Here is an 18770-nt window from a genome sequence, read left to right as displayed (position 1 = left end):
AAACTCACTTTCTTTCCCTCTGCGTTTTGTCCATTTTACAATACACCGTGATCTTCTTCCTCCACTCAATACAAAATTAAAGAGGATGGATTTGGTCGACGATCTTTCAAAGCTTGGTGTCGTAAATTAGATATGTTAATGTGTCGCCCTTTGGACAAAAGCATAACCGTCCTTTTTGGCACCTCAGGGTATGTTTCTTGATCTCATAAAGAAAAAAATAATTAAGACTGCCGCTGATTTTGACATTAGAAGGGCCGCATTAGAATTAAACCCATTAAAATTTAGAGGAAAGAAAACGATCAGATCAGCTCTTGATGCGATGAATCAGAGTTTGCATTACTTTCACACTATGACTAATCTAAGCTGCTGGATCGGTTTCTACAGGAGGTTTATTAATGATGTTCAAGGATATAAAGGGAGGTCCGCCAGTTTCCCACCTGCTTCAGACGAGACTTCTCCCGATCGTCTTGGGTTTCTATGCAAACCTCCAGCCAGTGAAGCAATGACCGCCTCAGCTTGCACTGCCCTTTTCATCTCTGTGCTGTTCTCCATAGAGCTTTCCATTTCTTTCGCCAAAGCAGGGGGACAGTTGGAAGAAAGCAAGGTACCGCAGAATTACTTTGACCGAGAGATGCTTGCGGGTGTTGGAAGTCTACCGGAGAAAGCAAGGTCTTCAGGCTCGTTCAAGCCGTACCAGCTTCTGCAGCCGGACAAAGCAAGCCAAAAAGTCTTCATTGTTACAGTAAGTCATCTCTTGATATGTATAACTGTCTTTTTCATTTCCAATCTCCCCCCCACCCCCCTCCATCATGAGGGGTTTTGATAGAGCAAGTAAGGCAATACAGTTTCCACTGGCAGGAGGCCATTCGGCTCATCGTGCCCGTGCTGGCTCTTTGAAAGAACTATCCAATTAGTCCCACTCCCTCACTCCTTCCCCATAGCCCTGCAAATTTCTCCTTTTCAAGTATTTATCCAATTCCCTTTTGAAAGTCATTATTGAATCTGCTTCCACCGCCCTTTCAGGCAGCGAATTCCAGATCATAACTCGGTGTAAAATAAATTCTCCTTATCTCCCCTCTGGCTCTTTTGTCAATTATCTTAAATCTGTGTCCTCTGGTTACCGACCCTCCTGCCAACGGAAATAGTTTCTCTTTATTTATTCTTATCAAAACTGCTCCTAATTTTCAACACCTCTATTAAACCTCGTCTTAAACTTCTCTACTCTAAGGAGAACAATCCCAGCTTCTCCACATAGCTGAAGTCCCTCATCCTGGTATCACCCTCTGGAATTCCCTCCCTAAACCTCTCCACCTCTCTCTCCTCCTTTAAGACGCTGCTTAAAACCAACCTCTTTGAGCAAGCGTTTGGTCACCTGTCCTAGTGTCTCCATCTTTGGCTCAATGCCAACTTTTGTCTGATTACGCTCCTGTGAAGTGCCTTGGGACTTTTCACTACCTTAAAGGTGCTCTATAAATGCAAGTTGTTGTTGTTGTAGTAAACATCCATTCTCGTTTTCTGTTTAGGATTTAGGGTTTAAGATGCACCCCAAAACTATTCAACGTCCTGTTAATTCTGCCAGCCGGAGGTTATTCAAACCACCTTTGACCTTGCACGAGCCAATGAAAGAGCCACTTTACTTCCCAGCCAAGATGACTGGCACATCTCAAGCACCCAACAAACTGGAAGAGTTTGAAACAACGGAAGCACGTCGAGAATCTCACGATGGGGAAAATGGAGCCATATTTCCGGTGGGCAGGCGAGATTTTGACAGTAAGTCATTGGAAAGGGCTGTTGAGATGCGATCTGCATGTTTGGAGGGGAGCAAGGGAAGATTTGTAGGTTCTGGGATTGTATCTATTGAGCGGTCTGCATTGAGTTTTAAGTATTGGGCCCAAGAATGTTCTTCCCACTCTTAAGGCTTGTGCTACAGCCCTCGTGGCCAAAGGCAGACAGTGGCCTGTGGATAAATCATTTAGAAGTTTCCTCTCTGCTGTGTGGGTCAATGGAGTGACTAACCCCCTCAATGTCACCTTCCTCGACAGCTCCCAGTAGGACTGGAAGTGGCTAAAATGGTGAATCTCAAGTACAACCTGTGTAGAACAATGTGGCCAACACTGATGGCACTTTTGTATCCGAGACCGAAGCTTGGGAGTTGAAGTCCTGCGGCTGGACTGGAGCACGTAATCCAGGCCGATAGTTCAGTGCAGTACCGAGGGAGTGCTGCACTGTCGGAAGTACCATCTTTCGATGAGACATTAAAACTGAGGCTCCGCCGGTCTGTCCTGGTCAATATTCTTAATAGATTAATTGGCCATTAATAACATTTCCGCTGTAGGATATTGCTGTGTGTAAATTGGCTGCATAACAACAGTGACTGGGCTTCAAAATAACTTACTATAGATGAAGGGCATTGGGATATTTCTGATACATGATGAAAGAAAGAACTTGCATTTCTACACCTCGTGTCACGATCTCAAAGCATCCCAAAGCTCTTCACATTAACACTGTTGTAACATGGAAAACACGCAGCCAATTTCCACACAGCAAGGTCCAACAACAGCAATGAGATAATGACCAGACAATCTGTTTAAGTGATGTTGGTCGAGGGATAAATATTGGTCAGGACACCAATGAGAACATCCTTGCTGTTCTTCAAATAGCGGCATGGGATATTTTACGTCAATCTAAGAGGGCAGACGAGGCCTCGGTTTAACGACTCATCCAAAAGACAGGATCTCCTAAAATGGAACAGAGGAACAGGAGGAGGCCATTCAGTCCCTCCTGCCTGTTACACCATTCAATTAGATCATGGCTGATCTGTATCCTAACTCCACTTTTGTTCCACATCCTTTGATGCCCTTACCCAACAAAGATCTATATCTCAGTCATGAAATTTTCAATTGACCCCCAGCATCCACAGCTTTGAGCGAGAGTGGTCCAGATCGCCACTACCCTTGAGTGTGAAAAAGTACTTTCTGACATCACCCCTGAACGGCCTAGCTTTAATTTTAAGGTTATGCCCCCTTGCTCTGGACTCCCCCCACCAGGGGAAATAGTTTCTCTCTATCTACCCTATCAAATTCTTTAATCATCTTAAACACCATTAAACCTATGCTATGTCCTCATTATTTAACCCTTTTAGCCCTTCCTGGTGATCCTAAATGCAGCACTCCCTCAGTGCTGCACTGGCGTGTCAGCCTGGATTGTTTGTATAGTGCTTTATCAAGGTGTTAGCTGTGGTTTAGTGGTAGCACACTCTCCTCTCTAGGTCAGAAGAACATGCGTTCAAGTCCCACTCCAGAGACACAAAAGATGCACCGCCTCCTTCTCTGGGACAGTTGTAAAAGGAGACAACCATTCTGTATTTAATTATTTTTTCTTTTCCATTCCAGTGCTCCGATGCATGCTGGGAAGAGTGTATCGACCCTGCTGGCAAAACTGACCACCTCGTCTACAGGACATTTGGTGAAATTTCAATACCAGTAACACTCCACATTCTTCCTGTAAGAGTACTCATAGATGATCGAAATTGTATGCTTAGTCATTAATCTGGTTTGTTCTCCATAGTTTAACACTGTGAAAGTTTTAATGTGTAACTGCTCGTTATTGAACTTGCAACAGCCACTGTATTAAAAAATAAAATGATCAAAAGTGTTGAACGTTTTGCATTCATAATTGCACCGCTACAAGAATATCACCTGCGCATTTTGAAAATAATTTCACAAACTAGTCGATGGATTCAACATTTAAAATCTACATCTTGTACGGTTTGAAAGGAACAAAAAAAAAAAAGCAATTTTAAACTCTAAAGAAATTTGTGAGCTTTAATTGCCCGGGAATTAACCTGTTCTTGGCCTTAGTTTTGACGCCCTTTAAAGATGAGGGCGCTTTCTTCCCCATTTTCCCCTCCAGGGTGACAGATTTCACATCAGTACACTTTTGTAGTGGTTCGTTCTCATCACGGTCCAGATCTGCCAGTTTCCGCTTCACCACCTTCCCGCCGCCTTTCCGATTCCCAATTTTCTCATTCCCAGCTTTCCCGGAATTCGTTCCACATCCCCGCTTATTCGTGGCAGATTTTGGCCTTCCCGTTGAATGAGTTGCTGAAGTTGGTCTCGATTCATCTGGTTGAAGAAGGTGAAAAAGGAGAGAAACTTGTATTTAGAACACGCTGGGGAAGTGCCAAAAGGTCTTCATGCATTATTTTATACTTCCTTAGTCTCTTCTCTTGAAAAGGGTCAAGAACATTTTCCCTCCAAATTGGAGGGAGTCGGACAGTAATGCAATAATTGACGCACTGTCCGTCTGAACGCTAGTATTCAGATTTAGCCCTGCAAGTTTTTCCCTTTCAAGTATTTATCCAATTCCCTTTTGAAAAAGTTACTATTGAATCTGCTTCCACCACCCCTTCAGGCAGCGCATTTCACATCATTACAACTCACTGCATTAAAAAAGGTCTCCTCACCTCCCCCCGGTTATTTTGCCCTAAGCACTGGGATTCCCTCCCTAAACCCCTCCGCCTCTCTCTTCCTTTAAGACGCTCCTTAAATCCTACCTTTTATGACCAAGCTTTTGGTCACCTGTCCTAACATCTCCTTTTGTGAATCGGTGTCAGATGTTGGCTGATTACACTCCTGTGAAGCACCTTCATTAAAGGCGCTCTATAAATGTTATTGTTGTTGTGCCCTCTGGTTACGGACCCTCCTGCTAATGGAAACAGTTTCTAGCAGTGATTCAGATACCTCCCGAGTTTTTGCTCCATGACCCTACCCAGAAGAGTGTTCCAGGGATTAATTACTCCAGTGTGAAGTAGTTGTTCCCAACCTCAGGCCTCAACCTGCTTTTCACCAGTTCGTTTCCCATGTCCCCTTATTCTCCAATCATAGCTTAACCTTTTCTGGTGAATGAGACTCTAGGAGGTCCAGTCTCATTCACCGCCTTTCAAGCTACAGAGACTTGAGGTTTTCCAACCTTTGCTCAAAGCTCTAAAGTGACACTATAGATCAAGGACCATCTCTGCACCACTTCCTACACTTAGAGGTTTCCCTCTTGCTTGGAAAAATACTTCAAATAAGCAACCAAATCACAAAAAAACACCAAAAATGCTGCACATAACAGAGTTAGGCTGTAAATGCAGGATTAGTCCTGGAGTCATACTACACTGCAGTGGATGCGTTGGGAGGGACGGTGGATGGAAAGGTGCAATTTCAGAATCTACTCTACAGTTCTGAAGGCCATCTCTATCTGTGTGTTTCCCCAAGTGATTTACATAGAATTTAAAGCACAGAAACAGGCCATTTGGCCCAACTGATCTATGCCAGTGTTTATGCTCCACAAGAACCTTCTCCCTCCCTACTTCATCTAATCCCATCAGCAAGTCCTTCTATTCCTTTCTCCATCATGTGTTTAATCCAGCCTCCCCTTAAATGCATCTATGCTATTAGTTTCAACTACTCCTTGTGGTAGCAAGTTCCACATTTTCACTATTCTCTGGGTAAGGAAGTTTCTTCTGAATTCCTTATTGGTTTTATTAGTAATAAATAGAGTACAGCAACAATAAAATACCTGACCAAGAGTTTTCTAGTGACTGAAAGGCAAGCTACCAGTAGCAAGTATCAAAATCTATTCATATTCTCTTTCACTTTGCATCACATTTCAAGGTTTGAATGATTACAAAGAGAGCAATATAGGCACTGTAGAGCATATAGATTTTACTAGTAAACTACCCATGGTGTTGTCCACAGTCAGTTGATCAATAACATTTTTTTTGATATGCAAGATGGTGACCAGAAACTACAGAAACTTGCTCTACAGAGTGGCCAAGTGGTCAGAGCCTGCAACTTTCCCGTGACAGTTGACATAGCAAAATTGAATGGGAAGTGTTGTTATAGCAATTTACAATGATAATTATTGAGAAAAAAGCATGACAACAGGAAGAGTTTGCCTTATGCAAGATTTCTAATAATAGATAGATCTGTGTCGTGCTACATCGCTTTACCGTCAGAAGGTACATCACAGAAGATGTTTGGAACTGGTTTCGGTCCAGGTTGCACACAGGTTGGAGCCTGGCTGAGGCTGGGGTAGTTCGGAGATTTGCTGTTTACTGCAGAATCCTCTTTGTATGTGCAGGAGAACTGCGACTTGATTAAAGTATGCTTCACCTGGGAAAATAGACATTAAAATAAAATCCCATCAGTGGCACTAACCACATACAGATATGTGTCCCAATATAAAACTTGTTTAAATATATATTCAACAATACAAATTAAATCCTGCATTTATTCAGTGAGCTAAAGTAGGATAGATATTATATGATTGGTGCTGGTCTTGTATGAATATTCATAAAATAAACTAGTCGATCTCCTGTAGAATTGCACAATGAGGTCTTAATACAAAAGTGTAGTAAGGCCTATATAAAGCCTTAGTTGGGGAACTCAGTTAGAGTATTGTGTGCAGTATTGGGCTTCACACTATAGGAAGGATATTGAGGCTTTAGAGGGTACAGCGCAGATTCCCTGGGTTGCTGCCTTGAATGAGGAAATACAAATACGAAGAAAGAATTTAAAAATTGGGTCTTTTTTTCATTATAACAACAGAATGATTGATAGAAGTGTTTTAAAATGATGAAAGGATGGAACAGGGTAGATAGAAGCAGAGTGTTTCCAGTAGGTGAGGGGGTCCAGAACAAGGGGTCAGAGATGGTCAGACAGCATGGTGACACCTACTTGATCAGGCAGACAGGGCATAGTTTAACATCGCATCCGAAAGACAGCACCTCCGACAATGCAGCACTCCTTCAGTACAGCATTGAAGTGCCAGCCTAGTTTATGTGCTCAGGTCCTGGAGTGGGGCTTGAACCCACAACCTTCTGAACCAAGCTGACAGACAGGTTGAGGGAGGCAAGGAGAGCTAACGCACAACAATAACGGTCACGTAGGATATCATTGGTGACGGACTAGAGCAGCCTTGATGCTAGTGACCGTGGTCTGTCGCTTGGAGCAGAACACAAAGAATTTAACAAAGTAAAGCCAAGATGAATATCTGACCTAAATAAACCTTTTATAAAGTTTGACAGGATACACCCAAGAGCTGCGGGACAATAGCATTAAAACTATTAAAATTCTTCTCTCTACACACTCACAATTAACAAACTTCCCCAGAAATACTTGTATTTTCTTCTAAAAAGAAAGACTCATTAGAACTTCACAATAGAACCCAACATTACCGTAGCACAGTAGAACTTAACATTACCGTAGCGGATTTTCCTTCCCGGGTTTGTTTTTGAATGCGGTGACGCAAGGACTTTGGAGATAAGCCACTTGACTGCTTCGGAGATCTAGAATTAAAATATGATTTGAAAAGTTTAACTTGAAAAGGTTAGCAGGATGGCACTGCATGTTGCAACTATACCATGCGCTGCCATGGGGCACCAAACTGGGCATCCATAGTCTGCCACCGTACAGAGGTGCCACCCTCAACTGCACTGTAATGGGAGTTGCTGATGGGCTGTTTCTCTACAAAAGTGGGGGGGGGGGGGGGGGGGGGGGGGGGGAGAAAAGATCAAAGGTCAAATCAGTGCTGAGTTGTGCTGGTTTACTTCCAAACATTATCCCTCACCCACACCCTTCAATGTTCATTGTGGAGATCGGGCCAAACAAAATCATCTGAAGCAGTTTGTGCTATTAAAACTGTGCCAACGTTTTAACGCTGATTTCACAAATGCACACTACAGTGACAACTTGCATTGATGCAGCACCTTTAACATAGTAAAATGTCCCAAGACACTTTAGGAGCATAAATCAGACAAAAATTGATACGGAGTCAAAGGAGGAGGATTAGGACAGGTGATCAAAAGCTTGGTCAAAGAGGTACATTTTAAAAGGAGCGTCTTAAAGGAGGAGAGAGAGAGAGAGAGGTAAAGAGGCAGAGAGGTTTAGGGAAGGAATTCCAGGGCTTAGGGCCTAGGCAGCTGAAGGCACGGCCGCCAATGGTGGGGCGATGACAATTCGGGAACGCGCAAGAGGCCAGAATTGGAGGAACGCAGAGATCTCGGAGGGTTGTAAGGCTGGAGGAGGTTACAGAGATAGGGAGGGACGAGGGCCATGGAGGGATTTGAAAACAAGGATGAGAATTTTTTGTAAAAAGGTGTTGCTGGACCGGGGGCCAATGTAGGTCAGTGAGCACAGGGGGTGATGGGTGAACGGGACTTGGTGTGGGTTCAGATACGGGCAGCAGAGTTTTGGATGAGCTCAAGTTTACGGACGGTGCAAGGTGGGAGGCCGGCCAGGAGAGCATTGAAAAAGTCAAGTCTAGAGGTAACAAAGCCATAGACAGTTTCAATTGAAGAGCTAGCACCTGTACAGGCAATGGGCTCTTTATATACTGCAAGTTCTATTACGTTCTCAAAAATACCAAGTATTTTGACTTAGTACTTCCAGTATTCTCAATGAAACTACAATCAAGCAATGTCCCCAGTATGGAATCTGTAACAGTTTTATTCTGCACAATCCATCCAGTCTAATCCTACTCTCCTGCTCATTCCCCGTACACTTTAATGTTCCTCCCTTTCAAACAAAAATATTTATTCATGGTTTCAACAGCTTGTAGCAGAAAATTCCACATTCTAACCACCTTCTGTATAAAGTATAAGAGTAAATCTAGCTACACCATCCTCCTGACATAAAGCCTTACCCAGTGGGCATTCTAAGACTAATTCTGCACTCCCGCCAGGGAAGGCTCTATGCTTGGAGAACAGCATTGCTGGATTTATCCCATAAAGTTCGTAAGTCATCATGGGTCCAATTAGTGGGCACTTCAGGATGACTGTGTTGTATGCTCCTCTGTTCTTCATTGGCCCATAACGTGTCAGCCGACGCTCAGTGGGGAGCACTCTTGCCTCTGAGTCAGAAGGTCCTGGGTTCCCACTCTGGAGACTTGAGCACATAGTCCAGGCTGACTCTCCCAGTGCAGTGCTGAAGCAGTCCCTCAACCATCATCACTTGAACAGATTATCTGGTCTTCATCACATTGCTGTTAGTGGGAGCCTGCTGTTCGCAAATTGGCTGCCACATTTCCTACGTTACAACAGTGACTACACTAGCTGTGAAAGTACTTCATTAGCTGTGAAACGCTTTGGGACGTCCTGAGGTCGTGAAAGGAGAGATAGAAATGGGAGCTCATTCATTAATAAACCTTCGACTGAAATGTATTGCAATATTCCACTTCATACCTGAATAGCGCCAGCATGCATGGTATTCCAATGAAGTCAGCATGCTGCTCAGCTCCATATAGCAGCTCAGCCTTGCCTTTGCTTGGAGGGTTGGCGGCTTCCTCATCTAGAAGGGCTAGGAAAGCTTTCACTGTGCTCCTACCCCCATATGCTGTGGCATGGTTGATAGCATAAACTTTGGGCTAACAATTAAAAAAAACACAAAATGTCAATCACAGAAACATAGAAAATAGGAGCAAGAGCAGGCCATTCGGCCCTTCGGGCCTGCTCCGCCATTCAAAATGATCATGGCTGATCGTCTAACTCAGTACCCTGTTTCCCGCTTTTTACCCATATCCCTTGACCCCTTTAGCATTAAGAAATATATCTATCTCCTTCTTGAATACATCTAATGACTTGGCCTCCACTGCCTTCTGTGGTAGAGAATTCCACAGGTTCACCACCCTCCTGAGTGAAGAAATTTCTACTCATCTCGGTTCTAAATGGCATACCCCGTATCCTGAGACTGTGACCCCTGGTTCTGGACTCCCCAGCCATCGGGAACATCCTCCCTGCATCTAGTCTGTCTAGTTCAGTTAGAATTTTATATGTTTTGATGAGATCACCTCTCATTCTTCTGAACTCTAGTGAATATAGGCCTAGTCGACCCAATCTCTCCTCATACGTCAGTCCTGCCATTCCAGGAATCAGTCTGGTAAACCTTCGTTGCACTCCCTCCATGGCAAGGACATCCTTCCTCAGATAAAGAGACCAAAACTGCACACAATACTCCAGATGGGGTCTCACCAAGGCCCTGTATAACTGCAGTAAGACATCCCTGCTCCTGTACTCAAATCCTCTTGCAACGAACGCCAACATACCATTCGCCTTCCTAACTGCTTGCTGCACCTGAATGCTCACTTTCAGCCACTGGTGTACAAGGACACCCAGGTCTCATTGCACCTCCCCTTTTCCCAATCTATCACCATTCAGATAATAATCAGGAAAGAAAGAGACCGAACAGTCGTAGAATCATACAGCAGCGAAGGCGGCCATTCTGCCCATCGTACCTGCGCTGGCTCTTTGAAAGAGCTATCCAATTAGTCCCTCTTTCCCCATAACCCTGCAAATTTTTCTTTTCAGGCATATCCCCAATTCCCCTTTTGAAAGTTACAATTGAATCTGCTTCCATCACCCTTTCAGGCAGTGCATGCCAGATCACTGCGTTAAAAAAAAAAATTCTCCTCCTCTCCCCTCTGGCTCTTGTGCCAATTGTTTGAAGATCCAACTATCCTTTATGCAGCTTTGAAAGTTTGTTTGTATTTGAATTTCTATAGCACTTTATCGTGTCAAAACGTTGCAAAGCAGGTCACACAATAAATTACTTTTGAAGCACGGTGACTGTTATATCGAAAAATTAGGCAACCATTCCGATCCAGCAATGTCTGAAATACATGCGTTAGGGGTTTAAAGATAATGAAGGGACGGGAGAGGGAAGGTTGAAATAGGCCGTTTACAGTGGCGGAGTGGGGTGGGGGGGTCTAGAATGAAGGAACTTAGGTATAAGATTAAATGCAAGAGATTTAGGACAGAGAGCAGAAGAAACTTTTTCTTAACACTCAAACACTCTGCCTCAACCCCTCTGCCTTCCTGAAAACGAACAAATGAATTTGCATTTATAAAAAGACCTTTCACGATCTCAGGACGTCCCAAGGTGATTTACAGCCATTGAGGTTATTTTGAAGTGCGGTCACTGTTGTAATGTAGGAAATCCTCTTTCCACCCCACCCAACTTTCAAGAGCCTCCTCAAAATTGCCTACTTTGACCCTGCCTTCACCCACGTCATCTCCCCCAACCATTCACTCGTCACTGATCAGTGTCTGGTCTTCATACTCCGGAGTGCTTTGGGTAAATGATGTTAAAGTTGATGATGTTAAAGTAAATCCTGGAACTGTTGCTAAGAAATCAAACCCATTTCAATAAGCATTACAGAGCCACAAAAGAAAAACAGAAGCATTTCCATCTGCAGCAGTGCTCCAGGGACCCTGACTAAAAACACACCTCCCAAGATGTAATTGTGATGGAGTTCTCATCAACAAAGTAAAGGAAAACTCTTCTCGTTCAAGCTGAATCAGTTAGAGGGAATAGACATTGTAGTTGAAAATACTTGGTGCGAAAGGTGCATTTTTGAGAAGGGTTGCGTGTGGCGGGTTCTTGTTTACACGTTAACTTGGCTCCGCGATAGCTCCCTGACCTCCAGCACTAGTTATTAATCGGGAGCGTCAGCTGTGGCTCAGTTGGTAGCACTCTCGCCTCCGAGTCAGAAGGTTGTAGTTCAAGCCCCGATCCAGTCATAATCAAGGCCGACGCTCCCAGTGCAGTACTGAGGGAGTGCCGGACTGTCAGAGGTGCCGATTTTTGGATGAAACGTTAAAATCGAGGCCCCATCTGTCCTCTGAGATGGATGTATAAGATCCCATGGCACTATTCGAAGATGATTAGGGAAGTTCTCCTGGTGGGATGGAGAATGGGAATGAGAGAGTTACAACATAGTGGGATGGGATCGGTTTAAAAAGGACAAGCAGGTTTTTTTCAGTCCTTCTTCATATATCCTGGTCAACATTTATCTTTCCACCAGAATCACCAAAACAAATTAACTGACCATTTATCTCATTACTGTTTGTGGGACCTTGCTGTGCGCAAATTACTGCCACTTTTAGGCACCGGTCGTTGCTCACTGGTAGCACTCTCGCTAAACAGCCAAAAGTCCACTCCTCTTGACCCTTTCCCCTAATATTTGGCCTCTGAGTCAGAAGGTCGTGGGTTCAAGCCCCACTCCAGAGAATTGAGCACAATCTAGGCTGACGCTCCAGCGCACTATTGAGGGAGTGCAGCACTGTCAGCGGTGCCGTTTTTCGGGTGAAACATTAAATCGAGGCCCCGTCTGCCCTCTCAGGTGGATGTAAAAGATCCCATGGCAATTTCGAAGAAGAGCAGGTGAGTTCTCCCCTGTGTCCTGGCCACTATTTATCCCTTCATCAACATCACTAAAACAGATTATAAAGACATTTATTGCATTGCTGTTTGTGGGATCTTGCTGTGCGCAAATTAGCTGCTGCGTTTCCCTACATTACAAGTGATTGCACTTCGAAAAAGTACTTCATTGGTTGTAAAGCGCTTTGGGACGAAGTGAGATTGGAAAAGTTGCTATATAAATGCAACTGGTTTCTTTCCTTCTATTAGGCCAATGTGTCCTTTGCAGCCAAGAGAGAGAAATGACCCTACCAAACATGGCTTCTGGAAGATATTGTTTGAAACACTTCTTCACCTGTCTTTTAGGGGGTCATTTTAACCCAATGTACCCCATGAGAAACCAACTGAATCAAGTCGACCTCCCAATTTACATCCCCCCGCCATGGCCCCCCCCCCCCCCGCCATGGCCCCCCCCCCCGCCCCGGCCCCCCCCCCCCTGCCCCGGCCCCCCCCCCCCCTGCCCCGGCCCCCCCCCCCTGCCCCGGCCCCCCCCCCCTGCCCCCATTTACATCCCCCGTCCCGCCCTGCCCTCCTCCCCATTTACATCCCCCACCCCACCCCACCCTCCTCCTCCCTCGCTACATCCCCCACTGCCCCCCCTTCCCCATTCCGTTGATTTCATTGGAAGCCCATCGGTTTTTCGCCAGGCAGTTAGGTTAAAATTAACCCCCATCACTTCTGCTTTCTTCCCAATCATTAACTTTGCAGAATTACAATTGACAACACAAAAACTTGTTCAAAAAAGTAAAAACAGATTCAGTTTGGAACCCAATATAAGAGTTTTAAAACTTACATTCATCTTGTATAATTAATTTGAAGTGAGTACATTTTTCAGACAGCAGCATGGGGCTGTCCAGCGGAGAATTAGAAGGTCAATGATATAAGTCATGTATAGAACGAGAGCCGTTGCTAAGTGACTAAAGATATTTTCAAGTCAGTTGGACTCATCTTTTGTTGCGTAAAACAGTAAATACATTATTGGCACAGCCTGATTTTTGCTTCAATCAGGGGATTAGCTCTAATCCCCTGCATACATGGGTGTATTAAACAAAAGGGTAGTGGTGATCTGAAGCAAAGCAGCATGAGATTGACCAGAAAGGATCATTACCCGCGCAGGACTGATGCTTGTAGGAGTTTCATCTGCAGACTCACGCCGACAGTTGACGACATTGTTAATCCTCGTCGTTAGTTCTCGTACGACCTCCTCTGCAGCCGGGCAGATTAGACTCTCGCTGCGTCGACCCTTCAGCAGTCGCCTTTTAATGGTGGACAGGATCTGACAGCCTGCAACGCTGAAAACAAAGACTGTCACCCCCCTTGGTCACTCTACCTCAGCATCTCATCATTAGTTGGTGTTGACCTCGTTCTGAGGAACTTTCATGCATGGCTTGTATATTCATCCACTGTTTCAAAAGTTTGTGCTTTGATTATCGTTTCTTTCTGGCTTCAGTTAAATTTATCCTAATTTCTATCACTTTCTCCCTTTATAACTCCTAATCTGCTGATGTTCTGTAAGGGGAGAGAGAGAGAGAGAGAGAGAGAGAGACACACACAGACAGACAGAGAGATCTCAAGGACAACTCATCTGTTGAAATATTTTTATCCCTCCCAGCATGATCAAAGTTGTAACTTGCCATGTGTCAGGTGCAGGCCCAGATCCTACCCATCTTATGTCTTTGGGCCTCCACTTCACCCCAGATAAAGCCACTTTAAAGATATCTTTACATCGTCCACGTGGCCTCCCCATCCCAAAGAAAGGCACCTCCCTGGGCCGACACAAGGGCTCTTTGCCCAGGGAAGGTAGAACACGTACAACAAGGGCATTAACCAAATCACAATTTACAAAATGCCCACGAGAGGGGAGAGCAGGGTCAGGTGGGTGGAAGTTTGATACGTGGAGATTTCCTTCATGGCAGGGACCAAGAAAACTCTACAAGGTTGGGAACGTGATGTTCTTCTTTGTTATAGCACCCTCCTGTTACTCAAGAACAAGGCTGCCTTGACCTGGACCAGCCTCCAGCGGAAGTGCACCAAAACTCAGCTTATTCTTGGCAAATAAAGACATATTGAGTTGGGCCATGCATTCTAGGCATGGTATTATTGGAAGGATGTTAGAGCCATGGGAAGGGTATAACAAAGAATTCGAGGAAAGGCATTACGGTAGATACTGCAGTTGAAGAGCTAGCACGGACATTGGCGGGATGGGCCAAATGGCCTCCATAAGCCTTGGAATTTCCATGATTCTAAATTCAAGAAAGGATGTTGGTAAAGAGGTGCGAGTTCCTCAGAGTGACAGCCCTGCAGGTACGGTCAACAGGGACCTTTCAAAAAATGAGGCAGATGGCTGGTTCCATGACCGTTCTCTAGGTGTCAGCCATGGCTCAGTAGGTAGCACTTTCACCTCCGAGTCAAGAGGTCGTGGGTTCAAGCCCTGTTCCAGAGACCTGAGCACCAAATATAGGCTCCCAGTGCGGTACTGAGGGAGTGCTGCACTGTTGGAGGAGCTGTCTTTCAGATGAGATTTAAACTGAGGCTCCGTCTGCCCTCTAAGGTGGATGTAAAAGATCCCAGGGCACGGTTTCGAAGAAGAGCAGGGGAGTTGTCCTGGCCAATATTTATTCCTCAACCAACATCAGTAAAACAGATTGTCTGGTCATTATCACATTGTGGGATCTTGCTGTGCACAAATTGGCTGTCACGTTTCCTACATTACAACAGTCACTACACTTCAAAAGTACTTCATTGGCTGTAAAGTTCTTTGGGATGTCCAGAGGTAGTGAAAGGGTCCGTATAAATGCAGGTCTTATTTTTCAAGGAGCAACGGAATGGTCTAGTCAACAACAGAGGCACCCTACTTGTTAAAAAAATATAATTGGTCATAGTCATTCAAAATTTTCTCCCACAAGTCAAAATTGCTACACAACAGCCAAGACCAAATAAGGATGAAAGCACAATTGAAATACTGTTGCTTTACACATGGGAAAGCCTGACAGTAGAGGTTGGATTGGGAAAGGACATTACAAAACTACAAGGTTTGATAGAGCCGGACCCTGACCTGATGAAAGTAAAGAAATTTGGCCAATTTCAAATTGTGAATAATTGACAGATTATAAAAATAAACCAAATGCGAGCTTCGCTGATAGCAGCAGTGTCAGCTGAAATCCCTCAGGGTTACTGGGAACTCAGTACAATGCCATTGGTTTGATCGGTAAAACGGATTTGACGGTTTCAAGAAAAAAAATGCAAACTTAACAAGTTTCAGGAACAAAGAAGAGGTTTGCCAAACAAAACAGCCTTGGTGAAAATGGCTCAGCCACTGCACCATTGGTATTATAGTCCTCGCCACTTACACCATTCATGGCAATCACAGGCAGCCACCTATATCAGGACAATGATGCTAACCATCCGCCTTTACCACTGTAGTCAATTACAGTCAAAGAACGAACTTGCATTTATATAGTGCCTTTCACGACCTCAGGACGTCCCAAAGCGCTTCACACAGTCAATGAAGAACTTTTGAAGTGTAGTCACTGTTGTAATATAGGAAACGCAGCAGCCAACTTGCACACAGCAAGATCCCACAAACAGCAATGAGATATTGACCAGACAATCAGTTTATAGGTGTTGGTTGAGAGAAAAGTATTGGCCCAGTACACTGGGGAGAACTCCCCTGCTCTTTTTCAAAATAGTAGCCGTGGGATCTTTTATGTTCACCTGAGGGCAGACGGTTTAACGTCTCATCCGAAAGACGGCACCTCAGACAGTGCAGCACTCCCTCAGTACTGGCAATGGGAGTGTCAGCCTGGATTTTGTGCTCAAGTCTCTGGAGTGGGGACTTGAACCCACAACCTACAGACTCAGGAGGCCAAAAAAATTCAGGGATATGGGGGGGGGGGGGGGGGGGAAGGGGTCAAGGGGAGTGGATATGTGGCTGTTTGGGGTGGGGGGGGGGGGCTCATCTGGAGAAACCCCCCACCTTCTCGCTAGCGAAGAGTCCAGAAACATTGATCAACCCTTGCCAAGATAGGGCAGCAGGAGGCGGGGGGGGTGGGGGGGAAAACCACCACTCCCCCGTCCCCCCTCCCATGGAAAGGAAGGCCTCCTGCCCCCAATGGCCCCTGGTATCAGGGGCTGCTTTTAAAATAAAAATAAAAAGTTCCTGAGATTTGCGTGTGCAGACCCCGATTCTGGCCTGGACCCCCAAGTGGGCCCCCAATACCACCAGGTGAGGTAACATGAGGAAGATTAAGCATACCTGGGCCGAGTCCTAACTGAAGGCCGGGGAGCAGGAACTCCCAATATAGGAAGTCCCTGCCTCACTTTACAAGATGAGGTCGACCTAGGCGGACCGCGGGTCTTTTTCTTCCCCCCCCCGTCTCGCAATTCCCATGTTTCACCATAGATTTCAGCCCCCCCCCGCCCATCCCAGACACTCACTTTGAAAAAAAAAAAGCTGGGGCCCAGTGTATCCGGGTCCCAGCCAAGTCTGTGGCGGTTCTGGCAGACTGAGGCCCAAAATACAGCTGTGGTCCACTGCAGCAGCTGTGGGGGTTTTGGCCCCCAACCATCACCCCCCCCCGCAGCATCTCTCCCGGATTTGGTCAGATGTACATACAAATTATATGACGCAAGTGAAAGATGCGACAGAACGGAGTTACATAACAGAGGCACTTTAAAAAGTATCACTTATTGTAACAAGATTGGTTCCAATTATTTCCATGTTATTTGGCTATGTGATGGAATCATGAGATACAGTTGATTGATTAAACACATGGAGCCTTATGATTTTCAGCAAATTAAAGGACATGGATTAAATTCAGCAGCTGCTCAATCCCCATTCCAAGAACAAGGGACGACTTGAATTTCCAGCTAACGCAAGGTCAGCATTTTTCACTTTGGCAATCGGCACATTAAAATGCTACAAGACATTTTCTTTTCCCCCCCTCCCCTCCCCAGGTTCTTTAAACGGAGTGTCCAGAGGTTATTTTCCGGCTACGACTTGCTTTAAGCGGTAAATCAACTACTTTCCATTTGAAAACAGTACTTTGCTTTCAGTTAGTCTGATGCAGCACAAGGAGGAGGCCATTCGGCCCATCCTGTCTGTGCCAGCTCTTTGAAAGAGCTATCCAATTAAACAATGGTGCAAATTACATTTGTTGGCCTTCCCTAAACCAGTGAGAGTAAATTCAGCTTCATGTTACAGCTCTCTCTTTACAAAATTTCCCATGTTCATAGTGCAGAAAAATCTATATTCTTATACTGCACCGTAAAAATCAAATCATTTACTTTATAAATAGCCTCATTTTATTTCTGTTTTGGCTCAACCATATTCACTGTAAATTAATTGGGGCCTACAGACAATGTAGGGGTAAAATTCCCCTTTCGGTTCTCAGGCCTACAAAAATCATGTAACTCCTCCCTCCCCCGCCACAGTTTGCCATTAAAAGACCACTTACCTTCCTATCTCCCACCTTCCCCCAGGACCCACCCCCCGGGGGGGGGGATCTGGGAAGCAGGCCGTAGCATCACCCCTTTCACCGGGCCTGCAGTTGTGCCTCAACCTCCTGCTGTTTCTAACGGTGCTGCGGCCTTGTAAGGGCAAGCCTGTGCCAAGGCTGCCCCCTGCCCCGCCCCCCCAAGCCAGGTTAATGGCCCGGGGCGGAGGCACTGGCAGGACTAGGTCTGGACCGGGGCAGCGCGCTTTGAGTGTGCCGTTCTGGTACAGCGCTGACCCCGCCCCCCCAACCCCCGAGGACAATTAGGGGAAATTGGTCTTTTTACATAGAGGTTTTTATAAACTGACAAACTCTCAATTTGAAACCTGCTTTAGTACTTGGTCATTTTCCCTTCAGTGCACAAACCAAGTGGTTTTGTTACTGTAGCTCAGTTAGCCTCGACATGGGACCAGCTGGTTAGCAGTTACTAAGGTTCCATATTATGAGGTTGTATTTCTAAACCAGAGATTTTTTTTTTTAAAACTATACATTTATACATATTTATTCTTGGGATGTGGGTGACACTGGCTTGGGAGTATTTATTGCCCAACCCAAGTTACATAGAATGTACAGCACAGAAACAGGCCCATGCTGGTGTTTATGCTCCACACAAGCCTCCTCCCTCCCTAGTTCATCTGACCCTATCAGAATATCCTTCTATTCCTTTCTCCCTCTTTTATTTATCTAGCTGCCCCTTATATGTATCTATGCTATTCGCCTCAACTACTCCTTGTGATAGCAAGTTCCACATTCTAACCACTCTCTGGGTAAAAGTAGTTTGTCCTAAATTCCCTCCTGGATTTATTAGTGTCTATCTTATATTTGTGGCCCCTAGTTCTGGTCTCCCCCACAAGTGAAAACATCTTCTCTAGGTCTACCCTATCAAACCCTTTCATAATCTTAAAAGGTCTCTATCAGGTCACCTCTCAGACTTCTCTTTCTAGAGAAAAGCGCCCGAGTCGGTTCAATCTTTCCTGATAGATTGATACCAGAACTGAGAGGTTAAACCTAATAAATCTTTTTTGCACCTTCT

General features: G+C 45.1%; 2 protein-coding genes across 3 annotated transcripts in view; one reads left to right on the top strand and one right to left on the bottom strand.

Annotated features, from left to right (window-relative positions):
* Positions 1-502: 502 nt before the first annotated feature.
* Positions 503-3442, top strand: pmch (pro-melanin-concentrating hormone). The gene is made up of 3 exons (XM_067999251.1): positions 503-727; positions 1524-1770; positions 3393-3442. Exons 1-3 carry the CDS (start codon positions 503-505, stop codon positions 3440-3442), a joined length of 522 nt encoding a protein of 173 aa, XP_067855352.1.
* Positions 3400-18770, bottom strand: part of parpbp (PARP1 binding protein) — a 51591-nt gene continuing 36220 nt past the window's right edge. For both annotated transcript variants that reach the window (XM_067999249.1, XM_067999248.1), the window contains exons 7-11: positions 13351-13534; positions 9230-9411; positions 7252-7336; positions 5999-6161; positions 3400-4124 (exon numbers count right to left, since the gene is read on the bottom strand). In XM_067999249.1, coding sequence (XP_067855350.1) covers positions 3799-4124; positions 5999-6161; positions 7252-7336; positions 9230-9411; positions 13351-13534 — 940 coding nt within the window. In that variant the 3' untranslated portion in view covers positions 3400-3798. The remainder of the gene's footprint in view (positions 4125-5998; positions 6162-7251; positions 7337-9229; positions 9412-13350; positions 13535-18770) is intronic.

This window comes from Heptranchias perlo, chromosome 18, assembly GCF_035084215.1.
Source record: "Heptranchias perlo isolate sHepPer1 chromosome 18, sHepPer1.hap1, whole genome shotgun sequence".
Taxonomy (NCBI): Eukaryota; Metazoa; Chordata; class Chondrichthyes; order Hexanchiformes; family Hexanchidae; genus Heptranchias; species Heptranchias perlo.
Note: the sequence above shows the minus strand (reverse complement) of the source record. Positions and strands in the feature narration are given on the sequence as shown.

Coding starts and splice junctions, on each gene's coding strand:
- pmch (XM_067999251.1), top strand. CDS start 503: ATGACCGCCTCAGCTTGCACTGCCCTTTTCATCTCTGTGCTGTTCTCC. Junction 728..1,523: donor CGGACAAAGCAAGCCAAAAA/GTCTTCATTGTT, acceptor TTTTCTGTTTAG/GATTTAGGGTTTAAGATGCA. Junction 1,771..3,392: donor GGGCAGGCGAGATTTTGACA/GTAAGTCATTGG, acceptor TTTCCATTCCAG/TGCTCCGATGCATGCTGGGA.